Source organism: Cydia strobilella, chromosome 4 (assembly GCF_947568885.1).
Source record: "Cydia strobilella chromosome 4, ilCydStro3.1, whole genome shotgun sequence".
Classification (NCBI taxonomy): domain Eukaryota; kingdom Metazoa; phylum Arthropoda; class Insecta; order Lepidoptera; family Tortricidae; genus Cydia; species Cydia strobilella.
The window spans coordinates 19,529,541-19,556,895 of NC_086044.1; the positions used below are offsets into that span (position 1 = coordinate 19,529,541).

At 39.7% G+C, this 27,355-nt stretch overlaps 7 protein-coding genes across 8 annotated transcripts; 3 read left to right on the top strand and 4 right to left on the bottom strand.

Moving 5' to 3' along the window:
* The first annotated feature begins 1,291 nt into the window (after positions 1-1,291).
* Positions 1,292-2,645, top strand: LOC134740936 (cuticle protein 8-like). Its single transcript, XM_063673592.1, has 2 exons — positions 1,292-1,432; positions 2,256-2,645. The coding sequence occupies exons 1-2, from the start codon at positions 1,421-1,423 to the stop codon at positions 2,643-2,645; spliced, it is 402 nt and encodes a 133-aa protein (XP_063529662.1). The 5' UTR covers positions 1,292-1,420.
* A 1,874-nt stretch (positions 2,646-4,519) lies between these two features.
* LOC134740844 (larval/pupal rigid cuticle protein 66-like) lies at positions 4,520-5,483 on the top strand. The gene is made up of 2 exons (XM_063673495.1): positions 4,520-4,660; positions 5,065-5,483. Exons 1-2 carry the CDS (start codon positions 4,649-4,651, stop codon positions 5,425-5,427), a joined length of 375 nt encoding a protein of 124 aa, XP_063529565.1. The 5' UTR covers positions 4,520-4,648; the 3' UTR covers positions 5,428-5,483.
* Positions 5,484-5,803: 320 nt separating this feature from the next.
* LOC134740839 (larval/pupal rigid cuticle protein 66-like) lies at positions 5,804-7,024 on the top strand. Its single transcript, XM_063673489.1, has 2 exons — positions 5,804-5,951; positions 6,285-7,024. Exons 1-2 carry the CDS (start codon positions 5,940-5,942, stop codon positions 6,915-6,917), a joined length of 645 nt encoding a protein of 214 aa, XP_063529559.1. The 5' UTR covers positions 5,804-5,939; the 3' UTR covers positions 6,918-7,024.
* A 3,692-nt stretch (positions 7,025-10,716) lies between these two features.
* Positions 10,717-17,658, bottom strand: LOC134740837 (cuticle protein 12.5-like). Of its 2 annotated transcripts, none has more exons than XM_063673487.1 (2): positions 17,565-17,658; positions 10,717-11,458 (listed from the first exon to the last, which is right to left on the bottom strand). In XM_063673487.1, the coding sequence occupies exons 1-2, from the start codon at positions 17,574-17,576 to the stop codon at positions 10,781-10,783; spliced, it is 690 nt and encodes a 229-aa protein (XP_063529557.1). In that variant the 5' UTR covers positions 17,577-17,658; the 3' UTR covers positions 10,717-10,780. The 2 variants fall into 2 exon arrangements, with proteins under 2 accessions (XP_063529557.1, XP_063529555.1); XM_063673485.1 differs by lacking the exon at positions 17,565-17,658 and adding an exon at positions 11,717-11,864.
* On the bottom strand, positions 16,292-17,704 carry LOC134740838 (cuticle protein 21-like). Its single transcript, XM_063673488.1, has 2 exons — positions 17,565-17,704; positions 16,292-17,041 (listed from the first exon to the last, which is right to left on the bottom strand). Exons 1-2 carry the CDS (start codon positions 17,574-17,576, stop codon positions 16,367-16,369), a joined length of 687 nt encoding a protein of 228 aa, XP_063529558.1. The 5' UTR covers positions 17,577-17,704; the 3' UTR covers positions 16,292-16,366.
* Positions 17,705-21,082: 3,378 nt separating this feature from the next.
* Positions 21,083-22,064, bottom strand: LOC134740840 (cuticle protein 7-like). Its single transcript, XM_063673490.1, has 2 exons — positions 21,955-22,064; positions 21,083-21,754 (listed from the first exon to the last, which is right to left on the bottom strand). Exons 1-2 carry the CDS (start codon positions 21,964-21,966, stop codon positions 21,152-21,154), a joined length of 615 nt encoding a protein of 204 aa, XP_063529560.1. The 5' UTR covers positions 21,967-22,064; the 3' UTR covers positions 21,083-21,151.
* Positions 22,065-25,066: 3,002 nt separating this feature from the next.
* Positions 25,067-25,988, bottom strand: LOC134740841 (larval/pupal rigid cuticle protein 66-like). The gene is made up of 2 exons (XM_063673491.1): positions 25,904-25,988; positions 25,067-25,765 (listed from the first exon to the last, which is right to left on the bottom strand). Exons 1-2 carry the CDS (start codon positions 25,913-25,915, stop codon positions 25,166-25,168), a joined length of 612 nt encoding a protein of 203 aa, XP_063529561.1. The 5' UTR covers positions 25,916-25,988; the 3' UTR covers positions 25,067-25,165.
* Positions 25,989-27,355: the final 1,367 nt, after the last annotated feature.

Here is a 27,355-nt window from a genome sequence, read left to right on the forward strand (position 1 = left end):
TGTCTACACTGCATTTGGAGTCGAAAAATATACATAATTTAAATGACTATCGATAGCATTGATTTAAGCATTTAGTTATATATTATATATGTATATTGTCGTCTGGTACCTACAACACAAGCCTTATTGAGCTTACTGTGGCTCTAGATTGATCTGTGTAAATTGATCTATAATATTTATTTATTTATAAACTATCCCTGCGACGCCTTTGTGCTAGCAAAGATAGATATAACTCCGTAATAGATGGATACAATCTAAGGAAAAAACGTGCCTCGAAAATCAAGAAAATTTTGATTCTCGATCAGAGGGCGCTACTAGCTTTGGCCTACTGTCGTATATATTGTCGTTGACGGTTTCGTTTGTTAATTAACAATTTTAACGCATATCAGTGAAAGAACATGGGTCAAAATCATAAAAATAATTAATGCAAATAAAAAAATCATTTATCCATAGTTAAATACATTTTATCGTATTATTATAAATCTTCATTTTTAGTTTTAAAGTGTGTCGATAGATAGCAGTGAATTTACTGTGGTTACAAAATTTACTATTACAGTACCGCTTTAGTATAAGTTACTCTATGATGCTAGCCACTACTAGGGCCCATTTCTCGAAAGATATTGGTCTAATATTATTAGTGTGTTCCCATGGTAACCCGTACGACTTGACAGTGTAATAATATTAGTCTAATTACGGTTCGAAAAATGGGCCCCTGGAGTTGCAAGCGCCCATAGGTTGTGTCGTCTTATTAAGGCGGTTCCCTGAGCCAGAAGGCGAAAAATCTGCTTATATGATCATGTTTTTCTAAGAGGCGTTGATATTCGTAGACGTGGAAAAAATATATGTAGTTCTTCACTATATTATCTTTAATAACATAGCTTCCGATACACGAATTATGACACTTTGCTCGATACAATTAATTCCCAAAGTAACCTCTAACTCGGACTTTTAATCAAACTTTACTCGGTTATTTATTATGTGATACTATAAACAAAAAAGAAGAAAAAACAGTCTTAACTTAAATAGTAATTTCATAGCTTTCGAATTTCGATATTGTAAGGTAACGTTTTTAAAATAAATAAAAATCGACAAACTTCGATCAAAATTTACACTTGGCGCCCATGATCTTTCTCGTTCTTTCTTGCGAAATGTGACAGTGACAGCGGCAAACCGACGGAACGGCCTTAACATCACATAAACACATACTACCATAGTTTAAATAAAAACAGACACTACAAATGTGTTTTCTTTATAAACTAATTTAAATACGAACGGAAACGGAACACCTGCAACCAAAGGGCTCAAATCTCCGCCACCCGAGACTCTTGCGCAAGCAGGATTGTTTTTCACATCCTTCGGTATAAATCGAGGCATAATTGAGCACTAATCATAGTTCACAGGACAGTCATCAACCAGCGCCATGATTCAGAAGGTAACTGTTAAAGTACCTAATTGTTAAGTGAAGTAGATTATAGGTACCGTAAAATGGGGTGAGTAGGTGCAAAACTGACATTCAAATCTTGATAACGTTTTATTTTTACATATGAAAACTGAATGGTATATATAAAATTGTTCCGGATGTTTGTATATATTTTAGTTTTTATTTTATTTTAGGTAGTTCCATTTCATAGGTTTGACGATAAACAGGAAAACCCACCTCACCCCGTAGGCCCTCGTAATTGGGGTGAGATGGGTTTTCATACAAAGGTGATTTTGGAAGATTGTCAAATCGATTTTTTTTTTGAGTATAGCTCCATTTTAAATTGGAATACATTATTTTTGTAGCAGTAGCCTTTAAAACCCATCTCACCCCCATTTCAATCCTTCTCTCCCCATTCATAACCCAACTCTCCCCGTGAAACCTACTCACCCCATTATGCATGAGAAGTTGCTGCCACTTAAGAGGACAGCAATTAAGCCCAATAAATAATCACATTTACGACACCAGTTATTAATAAAGTTTACTATTTCCGTGCCAAACTTGTCGAAGAAAGAGTATTTATCTGTAATAAATCTGTACCGAAGATTCTAACGTGCAAATAATAAATATGTAATAAATAAAAAAAATATTAGGTTCCAATCATTCCTATACTTGTATTTATGTTTGTTAATATAAATTGCAAATATAAACCAGTTTCCATGTGATTTTTTTTCATAGAAATTACTTTAAAAAAAAGTATCAATTCAATTAAAAAACTGCCTACAGTTTTGCGTTATCCCCTTTTAATGTAAATTATTCCTCTTTCTTTTTACAGATCGCAATACTTTCAGCTTTAATCATCTCAGCAAGCTGCATGTACATCCACCAGTCTCCCTTACCTCTTACCATCGGTATCCAACCATACCCATCCTACGACCATCCATCTTACGACTTCTCTTACGCCGTCAACGATAGACACACAGGAGATGTGAAAAGTCAACATGAAAGCAGGAGAGCTGACACTGTTGTCGGACAGTATTCCCTTATCCAACCTGATGGGCTGAGAAGGACAGTTGACTACAGAGCTGATGATAATACCGGGTTTAATGCTGATGTTAGGACTGATGTCGCCCATATTGTAAATATAGCTACAGAGCTGCCACCAGCGATTTCGAGGAGCTCCTTGGTGATGCATGTTCCTAATCGCGGTTCTTCGTGGAAATAAAATGCAATTATGATCTGAATGAATAGATATTGTATAACAATAACATTCAAACAGTTACGAAAATAATAGGTCTCTGAAAATCTAATATATAATATTCACACTTATATTGTTTTATTGTTTTGTATCCATATGTTGGTTTTACACATATTTTTAGTTACTACAAATAATTGAATAAAATTTGTTTTTTCGAATTTCTCAATGACGCAAAGATGCACTCAACATGAACATTTGTCTCTGTATTCGCTTAGAAGGAATCCAAACTATTTAATTTGCATTTAACTTAATACTGCCTTGAATACAGACTTGTATTTAGCATGTAGATAGAATAACTAGAGATAATTGGTGACCGGTCTAGCTAACCTTGGCATCTAGGTACGAATAGTACAAGGGAAATTGCCTGAGTAATGCCTAAGAAATGCAGTACCGGTACCGTGACATAACTAAGGTTGTATAAGTCCTGTAATCAGTACCTAATCACAAAGTGTAAAGTAAATTATTTCAATTATTCCTGCGTTTTTCTGTCCTGTTATTTTTATATTTTATTTCTCACGTATTAGCTCTATAATAATTAACACATGATATAACCAATATATCGATACCCTAGTTGACACTGGTACTAATTATGCGGAAAATTTGGGTGTAAGTAATTAAGACTTTTTGTTTCTGCACTAACAGTAGTGCACAAACAAAAAGTCTTACCCAAATTTTCCGATCAAATTAGTACAGACTAATTACAACAAAATTGTGTAATTAATTTGTAACACATCCCTGATTCTTCTCACCTGATGGTCTCATCGGAAGATCAGCGCTGGAAGCCACCAGCAACATGCTGAGATGAGGCCATTTCGTGGCACTTTAATCTTATTTTATGTTTTCTTTTTTATATTATGTAATGTCTTGTTTGTTTGTGCTTACGAATATAATCTTATTCTATTCTATTCTATAATAGAACCCTAACAACAATGTAATCATCGGTTTGCTTGTCTTGACATTAGGATTTATTGGCAAGTACAACAGGCTCCGGATATAGTTAGTTTACGGATCACGTAGGTATTACATATAAATATATTGAACTCCGGACTTTATATATTTGTTTATAAAGAGGTAAGTATAAATTTAGGTAGGTATATATAACAAACTGGATTAATTTAGACTACTCATTTAAGTGTTTATATCTGTACGTTGATGATTAACCTGTAGTGAGATAACCAAATAAAATTGTGAAAGCGTGCAACATTGAATCTGGAGGTTAGTTGTGAGTTGGAGACTCGTTTCGTACAATTTTCACTGCTTGTAGATGGCTACTTGTCGTTAGCTATCAATCACCGATTTTTTAGAGCATTTGAGAAGCGCTAAGAAGTAAGAGGGGAACGAAGACTATGTACATTGAAGATCAAACTAAGTACCTACCTATCTTCCCTTTTTACCTGTTACATGTTAAAATGTAATGTTTAAATCTATAATATTAATACGACAGTGTCAATACAATTACAAATAAAATAGGTACTTGTTAGATTTTAATATGTAGGTATATAGTACCTACACATTAAATATTGTACGTAAAATACATGTGCCTTAATAACCCCAGAATCTATTACTCTAATTACCAAGTTTATAATGATTATTCGGTTTTAAAAAGGAAATAATCGCCATTAAAAAAAGTTAAGGGCAAAATATTTGGATTCATGAGAATTCCTTTGACATTTCGCCACCATGAACCGGTCTTAAAAGGACAACTATGGTAGAAAACAACCCATGATTCATGTACAAAGGGAAATTAAGATCGAAACATTTCATTAAACCCGTCCGAGACCTTTCCCGAACGTCGCCCCGTCGCTCTTGACTTTTAGGCGTTTCCTGCTTGCTCGATAACAATTAACAAAACAAGATCTCGAGCAAGTGGGATTTGTGTTGGATGATATAAAAAGACGGAAAATCTTCTACAGAAGCATCAGATCCTCTGGACTTACCGACGTAGTCACAACTACCTATCCTCATTCAACATGGTTGCGAAGGTAAATATTAAAAATATATTACTTTTTTCTAATTTTTCACCCACGCTTAAATTAATTATAAACTGTCAACATTGAGTAATAGATTTTATAAAAATAAGTATCAGTAGTTAAAGTTTTGAATGATTCACGGATAGTTTCACTAGACATACCTATATTTAATATTGGGAGCTCGAAAACAATACAAAAGATGATCACTTCATATCCCGGTCAATATATAGGTCTGATAGTTATAACTATTGTATATGTATGTGTATAATAACCCAATTTTATCTTAATATTAATCAGATGCTTGAAATATTAAAGAGCAGTAAAATATGCCCTTTAATTAGCTCATAAAACGCAGCCCTTGATAAAATCATAGCCTTCACCACCACCTTGTCTAATTACGAAACCCTTCGTTCCAGTTCGTCGTCGTCCTGGCCTTCGTGGCGGTGGCCTCTGCCAGCTCCCTCTCCAGCTTCTCCTACGGTGTGGCCGACCCCTACACCGGTGACTACAAGAACCAGGTCGAGACTCGCGCCGGGGACAACGTCCAGGGACAGTACTCCCTCCTCGAGTCCGATGGAACCCGCAGGACCGTAGACTACGCTGCCGGAGCTGACGGCTTCAACGCCGTTGTCAGGAAGGACCCTACTCTGATCGCTGCCGCTCCCATCTCCTACGCTGCCCCCATCTCTTACGCCGCCCCCATCTCTTACGCCACCCCGTACGCCTATGGCGCGTACCCTTACGCCAGATTCGGATACCCCTACGGACGATTCTACTAAACTCTACTAGGCATCACTACCTAATTGGCACCCGTTTTGTAAATAAACAGATTATACGAGTATCTCAATTTTCTTTGTTTCTTTGACCTGATGTAATCATTTATAATGTTGCAAACGTGGTAAACTCGACACGATTAGCTTCAATGCAAATGGGCTAATTAACACAGTTTTTGGAGTACGCAACGTCTTGATACAAAACTATTTAAACATTATCTAGCACGTCAAGGTCACCGCCTAATTTCGATGCATAATAAATATAATTGTTTCCTTTACGTCCAAGCGGGCTGAGTAGTGAGTATAACTAAATATTTGGTCGCGTGGTCCGAGCCTAGTTCCGCATACCGTATACGAAAAGTGACGCTTAAAAAACCCTACTTCGACCTAGAGCGTATACATGTCATTTACTTCCTATTATTAGCTGTCAGCGATTGTACAGGAGTCATATAAAAAGGCGGAGCAAAAACCAGGATTAATCATTCGCAGTTCACTGTGCAACAAATAAACTTATCGAAATGGCAGCTAAGGTAATTATTCAAGCGTTAAATATTTATTTTGCACCATTGAACTAAAATTACATTATTTTAATTTAGTTACCAGTGAAAATCTAATATTTGCTAAATATTGGTTTCATTTAAGTAAATAGTAAATTAAATCCTTTTACATCAATTCATCTAGCTCATTTTAAATAATATGGATTATTTTCTAGATTATTGTTATAATCTAAATGCGAATTAAGGAAAGAAGTGAAAAGTGTCTTTAATGAATTCTTATCACAAAGATAGCAGTGAAATTCTACTCATCAAATGTTTACAGTTCAACAGTTAATAATGAACTAATGAAACATCTTTCTGTTGCAGTTCGTCGTTGTAGCTCTCTTGGTGGCGGCTGCCCAGGGCAGCGCCATCCACGGCGGTAACTACAACAGCTTCTCCTATGGAGTGTCGGACCCCCACACCGGTGACGTGAAGAGCCAGCATGAGACCCGCGTGGGCGACAGCGTAGTTGGCCAGTACTCGCTGCTGGAATCCGACGGCACAAAGCGCACCGTCGACTACGCCGCTGATGCCCACTCCGGATTCAACGCTGTTGTGCGCAAGGACCCCGTGCTGCACGCCGCTCCCGTTGCCATTGCCCACGCCGCTCCTCTGGCTGTCGCTGCTCACGCCGCTCCCCTGGCGTACGCCGCCCACGCCGCTCCTCTGGCCCATGCCGCTCCCCTGGCGTACGCCGCCCACGCCGCTCCTCTGGCTCATGCCGCTCCCCTAGCGTATGCTGCCCACGCCGCTCCTCTCGCTCACGTGGCCCATTCCGCTCCTCTCGCGTATTCCACCAGCGTCGCCCACGGTGCTCCTCTTGCTCACGCCGCGTACGCCGCTCCCCTGGCGCACTCTGCCTACGCTCACGGTGCCATCGCCGCTCCTCTGGCTCATGTCGCCCATGGCGCTCATGGACTCGGATATGCTGGCCATTTGGGGTACTCCCACTATTAGAAACTAAATTATACTAGACAATAAATAATACTCAAATAAGCTATGGGTTTTTACCATGGCCACGAAACTGCTGTGATTACGTCAAATAAATGACATTAAATTTTAAAGTTCTATTGTTTTTTCCAAACCTTTAAATTAGTTCTAAGTACAAAATGGATGTTACAATTAATTATTACAAATACATATATGTTCAATCTAAGACAGAGAAAAGATGACCGTATTAAATAGCTATAGAAAAATCAAACCGTCAATAGTAGGGGTCGTGTCTATGAATGGTATAGAAAGGATGCACATCTCTTATGGCAGAATTGTTGCAAAAGTGACCGCTTTCAGCTTTAAATAATAGTTCCTAATCTCTCCGGTGGCGCTAGTTAGGCTCTGGGACATAAGCCATATAAGGCAACAAATAACCCGACCAAATTACGTAGGTTGTTTTTGGTAGTATTTCGGTGTATGGTGGCGCCGCCTAATTACTGTTTTTTGATGGACACTTTTCATACATAGAGATTTGGCTCCTTTATATAGTCTCCATGGTCGTGTCGTATCAAAAAGTCAAAGAGCTGGCGCGGAATAGGTAAAGCTGGAAGATACTCCACCGACAAGAGAATAACTCTTAAGTTAATGATGATGAGAAAAACTTGTCTCACATTAACGTGAGGTTTTTAAAAGTAGTGACTGATTTTCGAGAATAAAACACGTAAAACGTTTAATAAATTGTAATGCGATCACTACTTTTATCTTCTTTTTTGAAAATGCAAAGATGTTAATGATAAACAATGAAAAAATTAGACAACAAAGCTGACCTCCAAAACGAAGGAGTGACTAGGCACAAGTAACACTAAAAGATGAAAACAATTAACGTAACATTTGAGTAAATTGCAGCAATCGGCAGCTAGTTTTACCATGACTCCCGACACGGATAATAACCAGGTGCGTGATATTCGCGAAGTCCGTCAAGAACATGACCTCCACTGATATCAATAAGCAATGTGTAAAACAAATAATATAACAGCCATGAAAAGCATGATTGTTTTTTAAAGTGCAGCTTCGACAATTAGGTATTTCATGCCCAAATTCATACAGCTGTTGAGTGGTATTCCCAGGTAACATCTAGCACTAGTAGTCGTCGTAATAGTCGTCTAATGGTCTTCGTGAACGCTGCTCGCACTAGTCTATGACCTCCACTGATATCAATAAGTAATGTGTAAAACAAATAATATAACAGCCATGAAAAGCATGATTGTTTTTTAAAGTGCAGCTTCGACAATTAGGTATTTCATGCCCAAATTCATACAGTTGTTGAGTGGTATTCGCAGGTAACATCTAGCACTAGTAGTCGTCGTAATAGTCGTCTAATGGTCTTCGTGAACGCTGCTCGCACTAGTCTATTAGTGCTTGAGAAAGGAGACTTAGGCTCTCCGAAACATGTCGCGCGAATGACTAAAACAAGTGAGTCTAAACCGTGAAATTATTGAATGTTAGTATGTCTCACAACAGTTTAAATTCGATACCTATACCTACTTTTTCGGCAACCATTCAATTTTATGATAAAATCAAGCAAAGGCGCCTCAACAATATTCGGTGGTTCAATAATAAAGAAGAAACGCTAGCTATGAAATGAAAACAACAGATAAACTTATCTATACATACCTACTTATGAATGTGCCTTTTCTAAAATATTTGTAACGAATTAAAAACTGTAATAGATGTCATATATTAAAGAAAAAGTGACGAAGCCCTCCAGTGGTGAAGCCCGGATATCGCGGCTAACGCCATGAACCCCTAGGCCACCCCGCCACGGCGGTGCCCGTCCGAATTTCTCGACTATATGCCATCTTAGTAAGACTAGGCGTCTTTGACCAATATAATATATGACAATACAATATATTTTAATATATGACATCTATTACAGTTTTTAATTTATATATAGTAGTGTGACTACTTAAAAAACACAAATCAAAATATTTAATAAAATAATTTGATTTGTTCCCAAGCTTGTTTATTTGTAACGAATTATCTATAAAAAATATTGTCCCTTTTTTTCTCTTCGTGAAGTTTTCAAATACCATGACGCTCCTACAAGTACATCAACTATTAAATACTTAACCAGCTACTCATCAACAGTATCCGTGTGTATTATTAAACAAAAACGCATAGCGCCATAATCGCTTTTACGCCTTACTCATGACCTTCAATTGGTCAATGACAAATAGACCGAAGGTTCCGCTTGGACACGCACGAACCAAATTAATTGATGCGTTTTATGTAATTGTTGGACATGGTTTCGTAAGGATGCCTAACAAACAATTTGTGCTACCTACATCAAATACTTTTTCATTCAAACATTTTTCAAAAATTCCGCTCTGGCACTAAACTGAATTAGGGTCAATTGCACCAAACCGTCAAAACGTTCGCTAAGTTTTAATATACGGAAAGTTTCACAGTTCACTGCTGAGTGAAGATGATCACTTTACAAGACAAGACAAAAGATGTAACGGGCCAATTCGAACAATGATCTAGATGTCAACTAGATATCCACTTGATTATGAAACAGAAAGGATAACAAGATATTTAAGAAAGTCATGTCAAATTTGACATTTCCGCGATTCCGAATGTCCTCTTGAACGATGTCTTTAAGATTTTAGACATCCAATGGATATCTAATGGATATCCCAAAACGTCACAGTAATTGTAGCGTGAAATGACAATTGGTTTCCCAAATCGAACTGCAAAAGATAACTAGTTGAGAACTAAACTATAACGTATCTATTAGATCTCGTATTGTTCTCGTATCTAGTAATTATCACGTTGTTCGAATTGACGGTACGTTCCTTCTTCGTATAATAAGTTAGTGAAAGATTAGGCCAATTCAAAAGCAGGTACACTAACATAAGAATAACATTTAAATCATGTTATTTAGTTGTACCAGGACATCAGGACATTAGGAGTGTAAAGTTGGAGAAGGAAAGCCACAAATAGATTGGACTGGAGAGATTTGATTGAACAGGCTAAGGCCCATCGCGGCTGTAGTGCCTCAGATGATGATGACGATATTTAGTTAATATCGTCTGTCTCGCCCGCGCCAATACATGTACGGACAAGTACGAGAGAAATATACGATAGGTAACTGAATGAGGATGTCGAATTGACCTGTTAGTGTCTGGCAGCTAAGAATAGTAGATGGAACAAAGTGGCAACGTTATCGTTACTTTTAAAACAGATACATAAGTATAGTTATGACACCCCTCTTCCTGCGTCGGATCATGGAGACATAAAGGAGCCAAATCTCTATGTATGAAAAGTGTCCATCAAAAATAAGTAAATACTATCAAAAACAACCTACGTAATTTGGTCGGGTTATTTGTTGCCTTATATGGTTCATGTTATACTCATGTCCCAGAGCCTAACCAGCGCCACCGGAGAGATTAGGAACTATTATTTAAAGCTGAAAGCGGTCACTTTTGCAACAATTCTGCCATAAGAGATTGGCGTCCTTTCTATACCATCCATAACGTCGGATGTTAAAAACGACAATTGCCAAAACCAAGCCAAGATGACAGCCATTTATCGACAAACAACAATCGAAAAGTGAAATTATACCGGGGTGAGGATGACAGATTTGAACGAAATTCCCATAATCAGTTTATATATTATTCGTTTCGATTGCCATTGCTATAAACGATTGTAAATCTGTAACTCAGTTTATAAGTACTTATGAGCTTATAAGAGTTTATAAGAGAGATTGGAAGATTGGAATATTATATTTAACAACAAAAGAAAATAACAAATAGTTTTTAGGTAAATGTTTTATATTTATTCTATAATCATCACAGTCTACTTTCAGTTTGGAGTTGTGTTATTGTTTAATAGCCGTAATGCGCACCGTAGCCGAGACCATGTCCGTAACCAAGACCATGGCCGTAACCGAGACCGACTCCATGAGCGCCGTAACCGATGGCGCCATGGGCGATGGGAGCAGCGTAGGCGGTGTGGGCCAGGGGAGCGGCGTACGCGGTGTGAGCGAGGGGAGCGGCATGGGCGATTTGGGTGGAGTAGGCGGAGTGAGCCAGAGGAGCGGCGTGGGCGGCGTACGCCAGAGGAGCGGCATGAGCAGCAACGGCCAGAGGAGCGGCATGGGCGATTTGGGTGGAGTAGGCAGAGTGAGCCAGAGGAGCGGCGTGGGCGGCGTACGCCAGAGGAGCGGCGTGAGCAGCAACGGCCAGAGGAGCGGCGTGGGCGGCGTACGCCAGAGGAGCGGCGTGAGCAGCGACGGCCAGAGGAGCGGCGTGCAGCAGAGGGTCCTTGCGCACAACAGCGTTGAATCCAGAGTGGGCATCAGCGGCGTAGTCGACGGTGCGCTTTGTGCCATCGGATTCCAGCAGCGAGTACTGGCCAACCACGCTGTCGCCCACGCGGGTCTCGTGTTGGCTCTTCACGTCGCCGGTGTAGGGGTCCGACACTCCATAGGAGAAACTGTTGTAATTTCCACCGTGGATAGCGCTGCCCTGAGCAGCCGCCACCAAGAGAGCTACAACGACGAACTGAAACAAAAAGAAACATTCATTATTAAACACATCCAATTGCTTAGCTTTTATAAACCCTGCCCCAGTAACTAAGGCCACTTATTAATTTAAAGGCATAATATTGTCTTTGTTTAAGACCAGATCTATTTGAAATTGGTATTTTGCAACTAGGTATCTTGCTAATTACAGAAAATGATTGATTTTCTTTTGTACTCGTAGATTATTTCTGCAAAAATGCTAATTTTCAAATTGTGTCTATATAGCATAGTAATTTACCTTCGCAGCCATTGTGATGTGTGTATTGCTCGACTTCGACTTGCAACTGATTAACTTCGGTCTGTAACAACTATTTATATCGTTGCCTGCACCATATTATTTTGGAGGTCAAGATCTGTCGTTGTCCGTGTACATAGTTACGTCGATATTGTTTGCCAGGTGGATCGGAGACCTTGCTAAGTGATAGTGAAGCGGGTGTAGCATTCCAATCACCTAGCGATACACGGGCGAGTCTACGGTTCAAGCTAACCACTATAAGCGCGTTCTTCTTAAGTGCATAATCCTTACAAATCTCGGGGTCACGTGTACAGCGGTTACTTCGAGAGCTGAAGTCGCGTGCGACCGTGTAAACAATGAGAATTACACGGTTTTGTATAAAATAAAAGTGACCAGGAGTTTGGTCGGTCGTTGACACCATAATTGCATTCGAATTACGATGAAAGCGAACTCGGAAATGGAAAAAGATCTTTCGCATTGTTTGCATACATAGCTGCAAATGTATAAGAATTTTTACTAAAATTACTGAGAAAGCAGTAAGTTCAACCACTTGCACCATTCACTAACCCGGGGTTAACCGGTTAAACCTACTCCAGGTTGACAGTACAATTTGACACTGGGTTAACGGTTTACCGGTTAGCCCCGGGTTAGTGGGATGGTGCAAGTGGCGCAAAAGAGGCATAATGGTCTAAGAGGTTAGAGACGTGTATAAAAAAATACACCACTTTAGACTAATGTCACATGCATACAGCGGGGAAATGCTTCCAGCCTCCTCGGCACCATGCCAAAGGGGCCACATTTTCTAGATAATAATATATTTTAGTTTTATTTAGTTATTCGTTTTTAGTTTTAATTTAGTTTTATTTTATAGATAAGTTCGTTTACAATAAAGACTAATGTTAACATGCACATTTAATTCTTATGGGGGTATGAAATTATCTCTTTATTGCATTTTTTTTTCCTTAGTACTAGAAGGTTTATTTATAATCATATAGTTACCTAGTACCTAAATGGTTTTGCGAAGAATTTTAATTTTAAGTCTATTTTATATTTATATTGCAAATATTTCGACTTATTCTCGAGAACGGATTTAGATTTTTGTTAGGTACAATTTTGCGTATCCGTAGTGTTACATTCATTCAAACCTAATACGGAACTTTCATATGTTAGTCGCATGCTCGTGGCCACTTTTGTTTTGTCTACATTCGTATTCGATCGCAAATCAATCACTGTCATATTTATGCAAATAAAATAAACAAGTGCGTACATGACATATCTAAGTACAGCTTGGTATTACAGCCTAATTGAAAAGAGCGTGTACTCTCTCTTCCGGAAATCGTTTTTTCCAGATCGTGATTTTTGCCAGTAGCAATTTTTACCATTTTATATTTTCTCAATAGCTTCCTTTCCCATTTACCATTCGCATATTTTCCCATTAATTTTATTTTCCAGTAGCTTATTTTCTTGTTACGTTTTCTAACCATTCGCATATTTTCCCATTTGTTTTATTTTCCCGTAGCTTATTTTCCTGTTACGATTTCCGGAAGAGAGAGTACACAGTCATTGAAAAGGTTCCGAGTCTATATTCTTGACATTCTGCCCTCAAACGTGAATGAATCTTCTTCTTCCTAACCTTATCCCATTTACTTAGGGTCGGCTCTCCTTATACGGCTTCGCCAGGAGCGTTTGTCCTGGGGCGTCTCTGGTGGTAAGTATTCTTTCTTCTTCAAGGTGCTTTTAGGGTTCTTTACCCAAAGGGTAAAAACGGGACCCTATTACTAAGACTCCTCTGTCCGTCTGTCTGTCACCAGGCTGTATCTCATGAACCGTGATAGCTAGACAGTTGAAATTTTAATAGATTATATATTTCTGTTGCCGCTATAGCAACAAATACTAAAAAGTATGAAACCCTCGGTAGGCGAGTCCGACTCGCACTTGGCCGGTTTTTTACAAGATCTATCCATGTTATCTTGGGCCTCCCGCGACCCCTAGGCATGCGGATACAATTATATGGTACACAATAAAACCAACAAAAAATATAACTAGTGGCTCTGTGAGCTGTAGACCTCGCGAGCATATTAGCTTAAGATGGATGTGTCTAGGATGGTTTAAGAGGGTAGAATAGCTACAGACAATAGGTACTTTTTTCATACAATTTCCATTTCGGGAGAAAACGGTTTCCACTAACTATTTCTTAACAAATCACAGATTTTTATGTTGATCGCATCAGCATAATATATTCTAGGTTTATAAATTTCGCTTTAAAAATAATTGTGGCTTTTTAGTAGATACATTACCATTAGTTGAACCCTATGAAACTATTGATACTGGATAGGAATGGAATCGATTGCCATAAAAAATAGCATGTGAACAATTACATTTTTCATTTTCATAATCAAATTGTATGGGAAAAGTTTTCCTCAATTTGTGGCTTTTCTAGGCAAAAGCTTTTTAGGGTCCCATACAAACTTTTGATCGTGGATAGGAATGGGATCGATTGGCGATGTTTTTTTTCCAAAATCTGTAAACCCCAATCTTAATTAATTTGGAATTGAGGGAAGGTTTTCTAAGGCCATTTTGACGTAGCAGCACGGGATCTGGTAGCTGCCCTCACTGACCCAAACGAACCTGTATACCTGGCTGATTTTTGAATTTCTAAAAGTATTGAAATGCTTAGTAGTGGAGATATATTGAAGGGAGCCACACGAAATCAAGCGCACGAAACTCTAAAAACCGCACAGGTGCGGGTCGGACTCGCCCACCGAGGGTTCCGTACGTTTTAGTATTTGTTGCTGTAGCGGCAACAGAAATACACCATTTGTAACACCTGTCTAGCTATCACGCTGCATTAGATACAGCCTGGTGATATGCAGACGGAGAGACGGACAGAGGAGTTTTAGTAATAATAATAGATAAGGAACCCTAAAAATCGGGCCGTTTCGACCTCACGATGTCACCACATATCGAGCAAATCAGGCACTACTTAGCTAGGTCACCTGTGCTAAAGTGACATCATTGTTAGTTATTAATTATTAAACTTCGCCATCTTGTTTGACATGGATAGTGTAAAGGCCACTCACACGGACAGGCGTTGAGCAAAATTTTCTCAATTTTTATTGAATTTTTCAATAATATTATTGAATAATTGGCTCCATAAACCCGCTCAGACATACGAATCATAGTTTATGGTGAAAAAAATCACGTATTTTAAGAGAAAAACTCTAAATAAAATTGTATGAAATTCGGAAAGGATAAATACTTCAATCTAAATAAATGTATGGCTCTACCGTTTAGAACACTTTAGAAAATTAAAATAACAAAAAAAGAACATATTTTTTAGGTTTAGTTAAATAAAAGCTTGTAAAAATGAAACGAATACGCTTAGCCCGCGCTTGATCAATCAATAATACGATTTTTTTCATTTTTTCAAAATATAAAAATAAAAAAAAAAACGAAATTTAAGTGAAAAAAAATATACAAAAAGTTATGTTGGAGCATACAATTACTGGGGATCGAACCAGGGACCACCCGTTGCAAACTAAAAAAGCGACTGTTTGCAAAATACACCATGCTAGTTCTTATCTAAGCTGACGAAATTCGGCTACTTATTCTCAAGTAAAAACTAAACATCTAAATACCGCCAAAACCAGCAATACAAAATTTCTGCATTTTTCGCCATTTAATCTGTAAACATATCTCAAAAAGAAAATACTGTTATGATATCTATACGAGTATTTGTTTAGGCGCGAGCTATCACGACTCCGCCATTTTGAAAAATTTCCAAAAACCAGGTCGACAAAAAAAATCTATTTTATCATAGAATTTGGTCACAAAATTTCACGAGAATCGTTTGAGAATTGCGACCTGTAGAGGAGAACATCCGGACATACAAAAGCAAAACGCCCGAGTCAAACCTACGCTTCGGTCAATAAAACAATTACAACAATAATAATGTATTACAGATTAGGATATCAGTCAGAATTACACGTAAATACTCAACATGGTGCTGTAATTCATTATTAATATCGCTTACTTATCAAGTTATCATACGCGAGTCAAGCGCTAAAGAAACCGGTGTAAACAAGCTCCCCATTTTACGCATAGGTTCTTACCGATCTCACGGTCATGTTACAGTGGCATTTTCGAAAATAGTCGTATATGAACGTAAACTTCCTATTATGACATGACTATTTGCCATTCACCGTAGAATTCGACACATAGAGAGAGTTTGGCGTTACCGTATTTAAGGTTATAAAGGTATACTGTCCTTAAAATTTTGTATGAAATGACAAGCAAATATCAGCCTTCGTGAATTAAGTATTGTAACCTTAGTCTGCCATTTTAAATACTAGAAATAAATTCGAATTTTACTAATGCTGTAATTATGTAATGCGACATGCTTTTTTATTTGTTTCATTAATGTTCCGTGCCTAAAAGTGACAAAAGGTTCGTCACTTTTTGAGTACGGAACCCAAAAAACATATTTCTTATCATCATTAAAATCATAGCTTTGATTATTAAGATTGTTAACTGGGTAGCTGGGTAGGTAAAAATGATTGAAAAGCCATACAAATACACTTTTTTGTAAATTAAAATGTTTTCTTTTATTGGTCAACACAGCCGTTCTTCATTAACTAACAACATATACTACATTCACCAGGCGAGTCCATGACCGTATCCAAGACCATGGCCGAGACCGAGTCCATGACCGGCGTAACCCAGGCCGAGACCATGGGCACCGTAGCCGATGGCGCCATGGGCACCGTAGGCGGTGGCGCCATGGGCGATTGGAGCAGCGTAAGCGGTGTGGGCAACGGGGGCAGCGTGAGCGATGTGGGCCAAGGGAGCGGCATGGGCGATTTGGGTGGAGTAGGCGGAGTGAGCCAGAGGAGCGGCGTGGGCGGCGTATGCCAGAGGAGCGGCGTGAGCAGCAACGGCCAGAGGAGCGGCATGGGCGATTTGAGTGGAGTAGGCGGAGTGAGCCAGAGGAGCGGCGTGGGCGGCGTACGCCAGAGGAGCGGCGTGAGCAGCAATGGCCAGAGGAGCGGCGTGGGCGATGGCGACAGGAGCGGCGTGCAGCAGAGGGTCATTGCGCACAACAGCGTTGAATCCGGAGTGGGCATCAGCGGCGTAGTCGACAGTGCGCTTTGTGCCGTCAGACTCCAGCAGCGAGTACTGTCCGACCACGCTGTCGCCCACGCGGGTCTCGTGTTGGCTCTTCACGTCGCCGGTGTGGGGGTCCGACACTCCATAGGAGAAGCTGTTGTAGTTACCGCCATGGATCGCGCTGCCATGGGTGGCCGCCACCAAGAGAGCTACAACGACGAACTGAAACATAAAAACACACATAGTTATAAAAGTGATTACGTGCTGGGTGTTGACCTCGCAACCCCAAGGGTTAACAAATTGGATACATGTGCAAATACTTATGCCGTCCCTGCTAGTATTATCACTACATAGTATAAAACAAAGTCGTTTCCTGCTGTCTGGATGGATGTCTGTCCCTATGTGTACGGATTTTGATGCGGTTTTTTTTTAATAGATAGTGATTCGAGTCAAGAGAAAGGTTTATATGTATAATACATCAGCATTGCACCCGTGCGAAGCCGGGGCGGGTCGTCTGTTACCTCTTCATGCTAAAACCGCTGAACTGATTTAGATGCTATTTGGTACGGAGATAGTTTGAGGTCCGGGAAATAACATATTCTATATTTGTTTAAATATTTACTATAATATAAAAAATTCAACGTTTCGGTATAATTGCAATTGTATTCCACTGCACAACTTTTTCTTGAAAAGTTTCCTATGTAGTCAAAAAAATCTTTAATGAAATCAAAACAGAAAAAATTACCTTCGCAGCCATTGTGATAGGTGTGTATTGCTCGACTTCGGGTTGCAACTGATTAACTGCGGTTTGTAAAGACTATTTATATTGCTGTCGGCACTGCGATAAATTAATATTTCGGAGGTCAAATTCTCAGTCATTATCCGTGTAGAACATACGTATTAAGTGACCAGGAATCTGGTTGGTCGTTGACATCATAATAGTAAGTGTATACATACATTCCATCAGCTAAGCTCAGAAATCGAAACTGATTATTTGCATTTATTTTCATATTCGTTTCTCGTGGGCTAGCTCTTTGACTTTTTAGGGTTTAGGTATGTACCGTACTAAAACTCCTCTGTCCGTCTGTCTGTCACCAGGCTGTATCTCATCAACCGTGATAGCTATACAGTTGAAATTTTCACAGATGATGTATTTCTGTTGCCGCTATAACAACAAATACTAAAAAGTACGGAACCCTCGGTGGGCGATTCCGACTCGCACTTATCCGGTTTTGATACGACACGACTCCTACTGAAGTCAAGAATCATTCACGTTAGAACTGCCCGGGTCCGGGCCGGAACCTCCGACACTTCATTTTCTATAGAAAGCATCACGTGATCACCGATCACCTGTCATAGAAAATGAAGTGTCGGACGCTCCGAACCGGACCCGGGCCGTTCTAACGTGAGTCATCCTTTACTTTACTGCGCCTGGGTTTTGCCTCTACCTCGCTTGTGTTTTATTCGCCCCTCCATGATAGTTTTAAAGAAATGATCTTGTCGTGTTAAATATCCAATTATTTTTCCGCGTCTATTTGCAATAGTGTTCAATAGCTCTTCTTTCACTAACTCTTCGTAATACCTCCTTATTCGTTATATTGCCTCTCCAACTGATGCCTTCTATTCGTCTCCAACACCACATTTTAAATTATACGTCCATTCTCCTCCTGTCTCTTAGGGTCATTGTCCACGTTTCACTTCCTTAAAGGGCAATACTCCAGATGTATTAGTATACTTACAGATGATGTATTTTTATAAAAGTGACATTTAGCTGCACAGTAAGCGTCAAATGGATAGTGACGGCCAAAGTGGCCAAATTATATCGTAACACACCTAATTGTTACCATAGGAATAAGGATGAGTATTTGTGTGCCGATATTAGGTAGAGCGGAGCTGGAAGTTTCGATTTTCAAATACCTAACATTATGTTTTGATATAAAAATGATGGTTTTAATATAAATCAAATTGTTAAAGGTATTTATATCTTCTTGTATTTATATTAATCATTTCTTTTTATATTTCAATAGCTTCTTTTTGTAAGTAAGCAATTTTTTTACAAATTTCGGATTTTACAAGCCTCGCTTGGGGGCAAGTTGTTTGTTCTAACTTTGAGGCAAGATCAATTAAACATTAAACATCCATTAATAAAACGACGATTTAGATTCTAATAAGCATTGCTGTTAATGCTTTGCACGACTATAGCGCGCGGTTGTGTTATTATGCGATAAACGCAGCGTTAAACGCGGTGCGTTTGCCGCACAATCATTTTACATCAGATAATCTAATGGCTCCTGTACACCATGGCCCAGCGTAGGCCAGTCTAAGGGACGCAGCTATGCGGTGGAATGAGATAGCAATATCACTTGCTCCCTCTAACGCATAAATGCGGACCTTGGACTGGCCTACACTGGAATCATTGGATCATGGTGTACAGGAGCCTTAATGATCATTGTGTTACGCGGTCAACGCAGCGGTAAGCGCTTTGTCATTTTTAGGGTTCCGTACCCAAAGGGTAAATACGGGACCCTATTACTAAGACTCCGCTGTCCGTCTGTCCGTCTGTCTGTCTGTCACCAGGCTGTATCTCATGAACCGTGATAGCTAGACAGTTGAAATTTTCACAGATGATGTATTTCTGTTGCCGCTATAACAACAAATACTAACTAAAACAGAATAATATAAATATTTAAATGGGGCTCCCATACAACAAACGTGATTTTTTTGCTGTGTTTTTCCGTAATGGTACGGAACCCTTCGTGCGCGAGTCCGACTCGCACTTGGCCGGTTTTTCTATATTCCATTGAAGCATGCGTTCAACGACGCTGCGTTTATCACAAAAAACAACCGCGCGCTTTAATGCAATGAACTTTTCCTGGCGCCATATTGTAGCAAATTTCGCTTTTTGCTTTTGGACTTACGTTTTTGTGGTTTCGCATCGGCAAAGTGAGAAAATTCAGCAAAAAATATTTTTGTTCAAATGAGGTCGATCGAAGTAAGTATAGAGTTCTTGGGAAATCTTCAGAAGGGAACTCCTTGCCCTAAATTAAGTTTATGTACGAAGGCTGACGTACCGAAAAACTATAAGAATCAATTTAAAATACTCACTACAGTTCAGGAAAGTTTTGTTATTAAAGGAGTCTCTCGGATCCGTAAATATTAGGGTTTCTTAAATAGTTTCTCTCTATTGTCTTTAGATGCGGATTTCGTGAAGGTACACGGTTAAATCTTACTATGCTAAAAAAGTGACGAACTCAGAAAGTGGCGAACTCAGAGAGTGAAGCGCTCAGACATTTGCTAACTCAAAAAGTGGCGTTCTCAAAAAGTGACCTACTCCGCCTAAAGGATTCTGGAATTCATCTCATATCGCATCTTTAAGGAGAATTAGTGTCGTAATATTTTTTACAGTACATATGGTGCTACTTTCTCGCACTAGTGCGTCAAATAGCACTTTTCGTGCATATGTCGAAAGTTTAAAGGGCCATATGTACTGTAAAACGTTGTACGATACACGTGCGAAAAGATAATTAATATAAATTATATATAAATAACTATTATAGTACTATATATGGTGCTACTTTACCGCCCTAGTGAGGTAATTAGCAGAATACGTGCCTATGTATGATATGTGCTGTAAAACGTTGTAAAATACACGTGCGAAAAGGTAGATATTTCGCAACTCGTGTGGATTTAAAACACTCCCTTCGGCCGTGTTTTCATTTATCGCCCCTGCGCTGCGATGCGAAATGCGAATTTCCTAGTTTTCGCACTTGTATCGTAATGTACTGTTTTATCTTAGGTACCTATTTATTAGCAGAAATTATTGTTTTCCGAGATAGTTATAAAATAATACTTCAATATGTTTTGACAACGCACCCAAATCACATCATAGTCATATGCAGAAACACTCTTTTTTTAATAGGAGACAGAATTAAAAAGGCAAATTAGGTAATTAATCCGTCTGAATGAAGCTTATAAACTCATTAGTTATCATAATTATAAAGGATGACTCACGTTAGACCGGGCCGTGACCGGGCCGGAGCTTCCGGCGCTTACTTTTCTATGACATGGCAGGTGATCACGTGATGCCTTCCATAGAAAACGAAGCGCCGGAAGCTCCGGCCCGGTCACGGCCCGGTCTAACGTGAGTCATCCTTATATCAGTCAGATATAGTGTCTCAATAATTATGAAATAATATAGTAATTTACTATTATGGACAGGCCGTTTACGATGAAAAGATTAAGATGAAGGAAAATAAAGCGTCATTTAAATTAAATATTTCATTTTATTTGTCAACACAGTCGTTCTTCATTAACTAACCACATATACTACATTCACCAGGCGAGTCCATGACCGTATCCAAGACCATGGCCGAGACCGAGTCCATGACCGGTGTAACCCAGGCCGACACCATGGGCACCGTAGCCGATGGCGCCATGGGCACCGTAGCCGATAGCGCCATGGGAGATTGGAGCGGCGTAGGCGGTGTGGGCAATGGGGGCAGCGTGAGCGATGTGGGCCAGGGGAGCGGCATGGGCGATTTGGGTAGAGTAGGCGGAGTGAGCCAGAGGAGCTGCGTGGGCGGCGTACGCCAGAGGAGCGGCGTGAGCGGCGTACGCCAGGGGAGCGGCGTGAGAGGCGTACGCTAGAGGAGCGGCGTGGGCAATGGCGACGGGAGCGGCGTGCAGCAGAGGGTCCTTGCGCACAACAGCGTTGAATCCGGAGTGGGCATCAGCGGCGTAGTCGACGGTGCGCTTTGTGCCATCAGACTCCAGCAGCGAGTACTGTCCGACCACGCTGTCGCCCACGCGGGTCTCGTGTTGGCTCTTCACGTCGCCGGTGTGGGGGTCCGACACTCCATAAGAGAAGCTGTTGTAGTTACCGCCATGGATTGCGCTGCCCTGGGCGGCCGCCACCAAGAGAGCTACAACGACGAACTGTAGAAGAAAACATTTTTTTAAATCGGTTTTTTGGCACGTACCTAACCTACGTTTTTCAGATATGTATAACATTATGTTACGTATCAACTTGTCAAGGCCTGGTAAATTTCCCAGCTCAATCGATGGTGTTACTAATTGTACAAGTTGTACATTATCTGGATCTAAAAGCCATTAAATATTAATATAATTTTATTTACCTTCGCAGCCATTATTGTAAGTGTAATTGCTCGACTTCGACTTGCAACTGATACACTTAGGTTTTCTGCAACTATTTATATACACCCATAGCGGTGCATTTATGTTTCGGAGGTCAGTACCGCCTCAGAGTGCGTGCGTCATACAAACGGCACAATCATTTCAACGACTAATAATATGAAACCTTATTATTATGAAGTAAGGTATAATAAGGATTACCTTATTTTGTCTTGTGTTTTGCGGATTGGGTGCATGCTCGCAATCAAGGGCAGCAGGACATTGGGGAATTGGAGATATTTGATTAGTTTATGACTTTCGGAATAGATAAACACGTTATTAAACAATACCAAAGGGAATTTGAACAATGTTGACCCATTTGACAGGAAACAACACTTGCACGTGAATGTATTTAAATAGTTCAGACACAGGACACATTATTGTACTAAATTACAGCTCTGCTATTGAGTGAAACATTTCAGAAAGAGGTATCTTCTGTGGACTAAACAATAAAACTTAACGATCCCTGTGTACATAATATGTTACGTTTTCCGTTTCAAGTAGGTAACAAATATATCCCGGCTGTAAGGGTGCATCGCAATAGAGGCATGGCAGACTGCGTCTGATACGCATGTCCCTTAAATTAGATTTGCATTGTCTTAACTTTGCGTTACCTATCTAAAGATGCGTACTAGTTTAACATACTATAAAATGTGTATCATAATAGGGTCATAACCCTCTATTTTACTGCAGTAAAATTACCTGAGTACCTCTGAAGACATGAATAGTTTAAGAAGAAAAGTCGTCTTGTTAATTACCTTACGCTTAATAAAAATTATATTTTTCCCCTCACTAGCTCGGAAAGCCGTCTTTTATCCTTTAAAACAAGCGGGGAAAAACGCATTTTATCCACTAGTGGGGAAAGTAATTTGACCTTGGATGGAGCGTGTTTAAGTAGCTTGACAGATAACAAAACGTAAAACGCTCATAATAATGGTTCGTTCGATATTAATTATCATTAAATAAATGGTTTGAGAATCTAATAAAAAATACGAGATTTAGCTTTATTTAATGATTTTAAGTCATAAACCTTAAAATTCCATAATAAACGTTTGTTTTTTAATAATTATGTTAAATATAATTCTGAACGCACAAGTTAAGTCGATGCAATTTCAAAACGCATCATTGACATTTCATGCGTCAGAAATGTCAACATTGTCAACAAAAATTTTACTTAAAAACTTCTTACGTAAAAGTACAGAATTTCCCATGGATGTAAGTAATTTTTACCTACATCTATGGAATTTCCAGAGTGTTTTGTTATAATATCGTAAAAAAATTAGTGATTCCAGTTGATGAAGATGATCTAACGCCTGTGGATGTTGCACTTTCCTCGCTATAGTGTGGGGAAAAGTTTTGTGTTACACACGGGTGCAAATGTATTTTACTTCTCGTGTGTTAAAACACTCGCGGGTAAAATACAACTTTGCACCCTTGTATAACAAATAACTATTAATTATACCAAACAGAACATGACTCAGCTAGAACCCGCCCTGTCATAAGTAAACACTCCGATTGAACATTTATTACTAGATATTATCTTGACTCTTACATACAAAAAATTAAAAGCTAGTAATAAAAATGCACACCTACTTAATCGGTTTTGATACGGTTTGTTTCGTGTAATTAGGTCCTTGGTGTAATTATTCAGAAGGGAGTAATGTAATTATTCTTGTACGTACGCTGATAAAGGTACAACATGAATATTTTACATGAGTATTTTGTATAAATAATTTAAAATATCAGGCGATAATCAGTGCGTGTAAGGTAGACGTCCGAGCGCTCAGTATCCTCGAACATATAATATTCAAACTTACGATATTATAATGTCGAGCACTGGGACGTTTACCTTAAATGCCTCCTCAAAAATGTCTCTTGATTCGGAAACGTCCCATCTACTAAATATTCTGTTCACAAAACATTTTTTCTCTTAATTTATGTCTAGCTGACAAAATGTAACCGTCGCAAAACACCTTTTTTAAACAACTTTTAAAGGTTAGGTACCTACACGTTATTATTTGCAACACTAATTCGGCTAACACTTCGTTTTAACGTTTGTATGATTTTGAGGGGGTTGGCAACCGTCAAAGGTTTTTATAAATGGCGCCAGGATAGATTTCCCATGTTTCCAGTTTTGTTCTGTGGGATTTGGCTGAAAGGGCATGCGGGTAAAAAAAAACGTAATGTGACACTATTGGTAGGTAGGGTTCACAGGGAAACTCACACTGGCGCCATCTCTAATAAGCTTCGACTGGCCAACCCCGTTATTAATTTATTCATTTCTCTTAGTCCACTCTTTATTGATTAAAATTTATAGGTACAGTCAAGGGCATCCATAAGGCCATTTAGGGTTTAAGAGCATAAGGGATATTATAAATGCGAAAGTGTGTCCGTCTGTCTGTCTGTCTGTTTGTTACATCTTAACGCTTAAACCGCTGAACCGATTTAGTTGAAATTTGGTATAGAGATAGTTTGAGTCCCGGGGAAGGACATAGGGTAGTTTTCATCCCAGAAATCATCCTTAAAGGGGGTGAAAAGGGGGGTGGAAGTATGTATGGGAAATCGTTAAAAAGCAGATTTGATAAAAAATAAGCTACCCAAATTACTAACTCTACGCAAACAAAGTCGCGGGCAAAAGTTAGTAAATATATATAACATTCCTAAAGTTTCAAAAATATGTGTGTCCTTCACTACATAGTATAGAACAAAGTCGCTTCCTGCTGTCTGGATGGATGTACGTCCCTATGTATGCTTAGATCTTTAAAACTACTCAACGGATTTTAATGCGGTGTTTTTCATAGATATAGTGATTGTATGTATAATACATCAGCATTGCACCCGTGCCAAGCCGGGGTGGGTCGCTAGTAGACAATAAAGTCGTTGACCGTTGTCACATATTTGAGCTTTCGATATTTTTGCCTTCGACTGTAGGTACTTAACCATGATAATTCATTGTTCGTCCACTACGTATTTCTATAAAATTAACAGTAATTGAGATGCTATAACTTCAAACGCTCAAAATAAATATTCTAGTATGTTTCATGTCATTTATTCATAAATACAATATTTAATTTTATTTTATTTTCAGTATAAATCACAGCTTTTGATTTGAGTATCACTTTTGGTTTGGTATTTTAATGGGAAGGCTTTATTAAATTACCATCCTCCGTAGTGGGCGCCATAGCCGAGACCACGACCGTATCCAAGTCCACCAGCGTAGCCGAGACCAGCTGCGTAACCGAGACCATTTCCGTAGCCAAGACCGAGGCCGTGAGTGCCGTATCCGAGTCCAAGACCTTGATCACCATAGCCCAGGCTGAGTCCATGAGCACTATAAAGACCGTGAGCCAGAGGAGCGCCGTGAGCGACGTGGGAAGAGTAGGCTACGGGAGTAACGTGGCCGGCGTAAGCCAAGGGAGCGGCGTGGGCGACAGGAGCGGCGTAGGCAAGAGGAGCGGCGTGAGCGCCGTAGGCAGCACCATAACCGGCACCGTAACCATGTCCAATTAGAGGATCCTTGCGCACGACGGCGTTGAATCCTGTATGTGGGTCAGCAGAGTAGTCAACAGTGCGCTTTGTGCCATCAGACTCCAAGAGGGAGTACTGCCCGCGCACGCTATCGCCAACGCGGGTCTCATGCTGGTTCTTGACATCACCAGTGTGAGGATCTGACACTCCGTAGGAGAAGCTGTTGTAATTGCCACCGTGCACCGCGCTGCCTTGCGCAGCTGCTACCAGGAGGGCTACAACGACAAACTGCAAAAGAAAAGTTTTTTTTAACATAAGTTTAGGTAAGAACCAATGCAGTTACTGAAATCAAATGGACTTGATTTTAACTTGACAAATAAACTGTCAAGATCACCTAAAATGTTAATTCTTTTATTTAAAATTTACCTTCGATACCATTTTAGTATGTTTATTTGGTCGACTTCTACTTGCAACTGATTACTGTTGAAGTTTATTACTACATATTTATAGTCACGCAGCGGCTCCATATTGGCCGGCTGGAGGTCAGAACTTCAGAACTGAAGCATGACGGATACATCATACAGCTAACAATATTTTGTAATCTTATGAGCTATGATGAGACGTAACGTAACTTTTGCTCGTCAGATATTGCAGATATCTGCAAATTAGTGATAAGACCCCGGATCTATGATTAAATTTATATGTATGTAGGTAATTGTAAATATATGAAAGTTCGTTATGCGGGCTGTACACAACACACTCGTGGAGACACCCCGAGACATGACGAGAACGAAGTGTACATGATGCTCCCTTCTCGTCTCTGTTCCTTGTCTCGACTCGCGCTTTTCATTGGATCGGAGCGGTGCAGAGACTCTACTCGGCGAGAGGCTCTCGACGAGTGTACGAACAGCCGTCATTATAATTTGGAATACCTAGTATTTTTTATACAGTATCGAAAATTCAATTTTCTATTAGTACAACCGTCTGTAGTAGTATGACCAATATGTACTGTCAGCAACACCCACCAAGTGAAGGATGACTCACGCTATACCGGGCCGGGCCCGGGCCGATGCGTCCGAAATGTCGTTTTCTATGACGGCTGATCGGTGATCACGTGGTGCTTTCCATAGAAAACGAAGCGTCGGAAGCTCCGGCCCGGCCCCGGTCCATCGCCATCGCCCTACGCGACAACATTACCATCCTCACCACTTAGATGGTTGGCAGTCCTCAACTGTGCGTTTCTCTAGAAACTTCCTGCCTCGCACAGCTAAACTGTGGAATGAACTGTCGTCTGCGGTATTTCCGGACCGATATGACCTTCAAACCTTCAAGAAAAGAGCGTACTCCCATCTTAAAGGTCGGCAACGCACTTACAATCCCTCTGGTGTTGTGGGTGTCCATGGGCGGCGGTAATCGCTTACCATCAGGTGATCCGTCTGCTCGTTTGCCTCCTATTCCATAAAAAAAAAAAAGTAAAGTCTTTCAGTCCATTATTTGTCTCCTGTTCCCAATGTCCCCTTTTCAATATTCTCTTCAAGTATGTTCAGTCAGGACAATAAGAAATACGCTAACCTTTCCATCTCTTTCTTAGACCAAAAGAAACATTGTAGGATGTTTTATTAAATTTGCTCCGATTAGCATTATTAATGAGCCTAAACCGAAAGGAGTTTCCGCGAGCGTAGGTCACTATGTACACTTCCTTTAGGCGCTCGGAATGCGTTACATATTCGTACATTTTAATTTTAATAACTACCATATAAATACATGCGTCCCCGGTTCGTTATCATTCGTAATGTAGACAACAAACAATACAAACATGTTCTCAAAGGTAAATATCGATAAAACAAGGCTGCGTTGAGTTTAATTAATTAAAATACT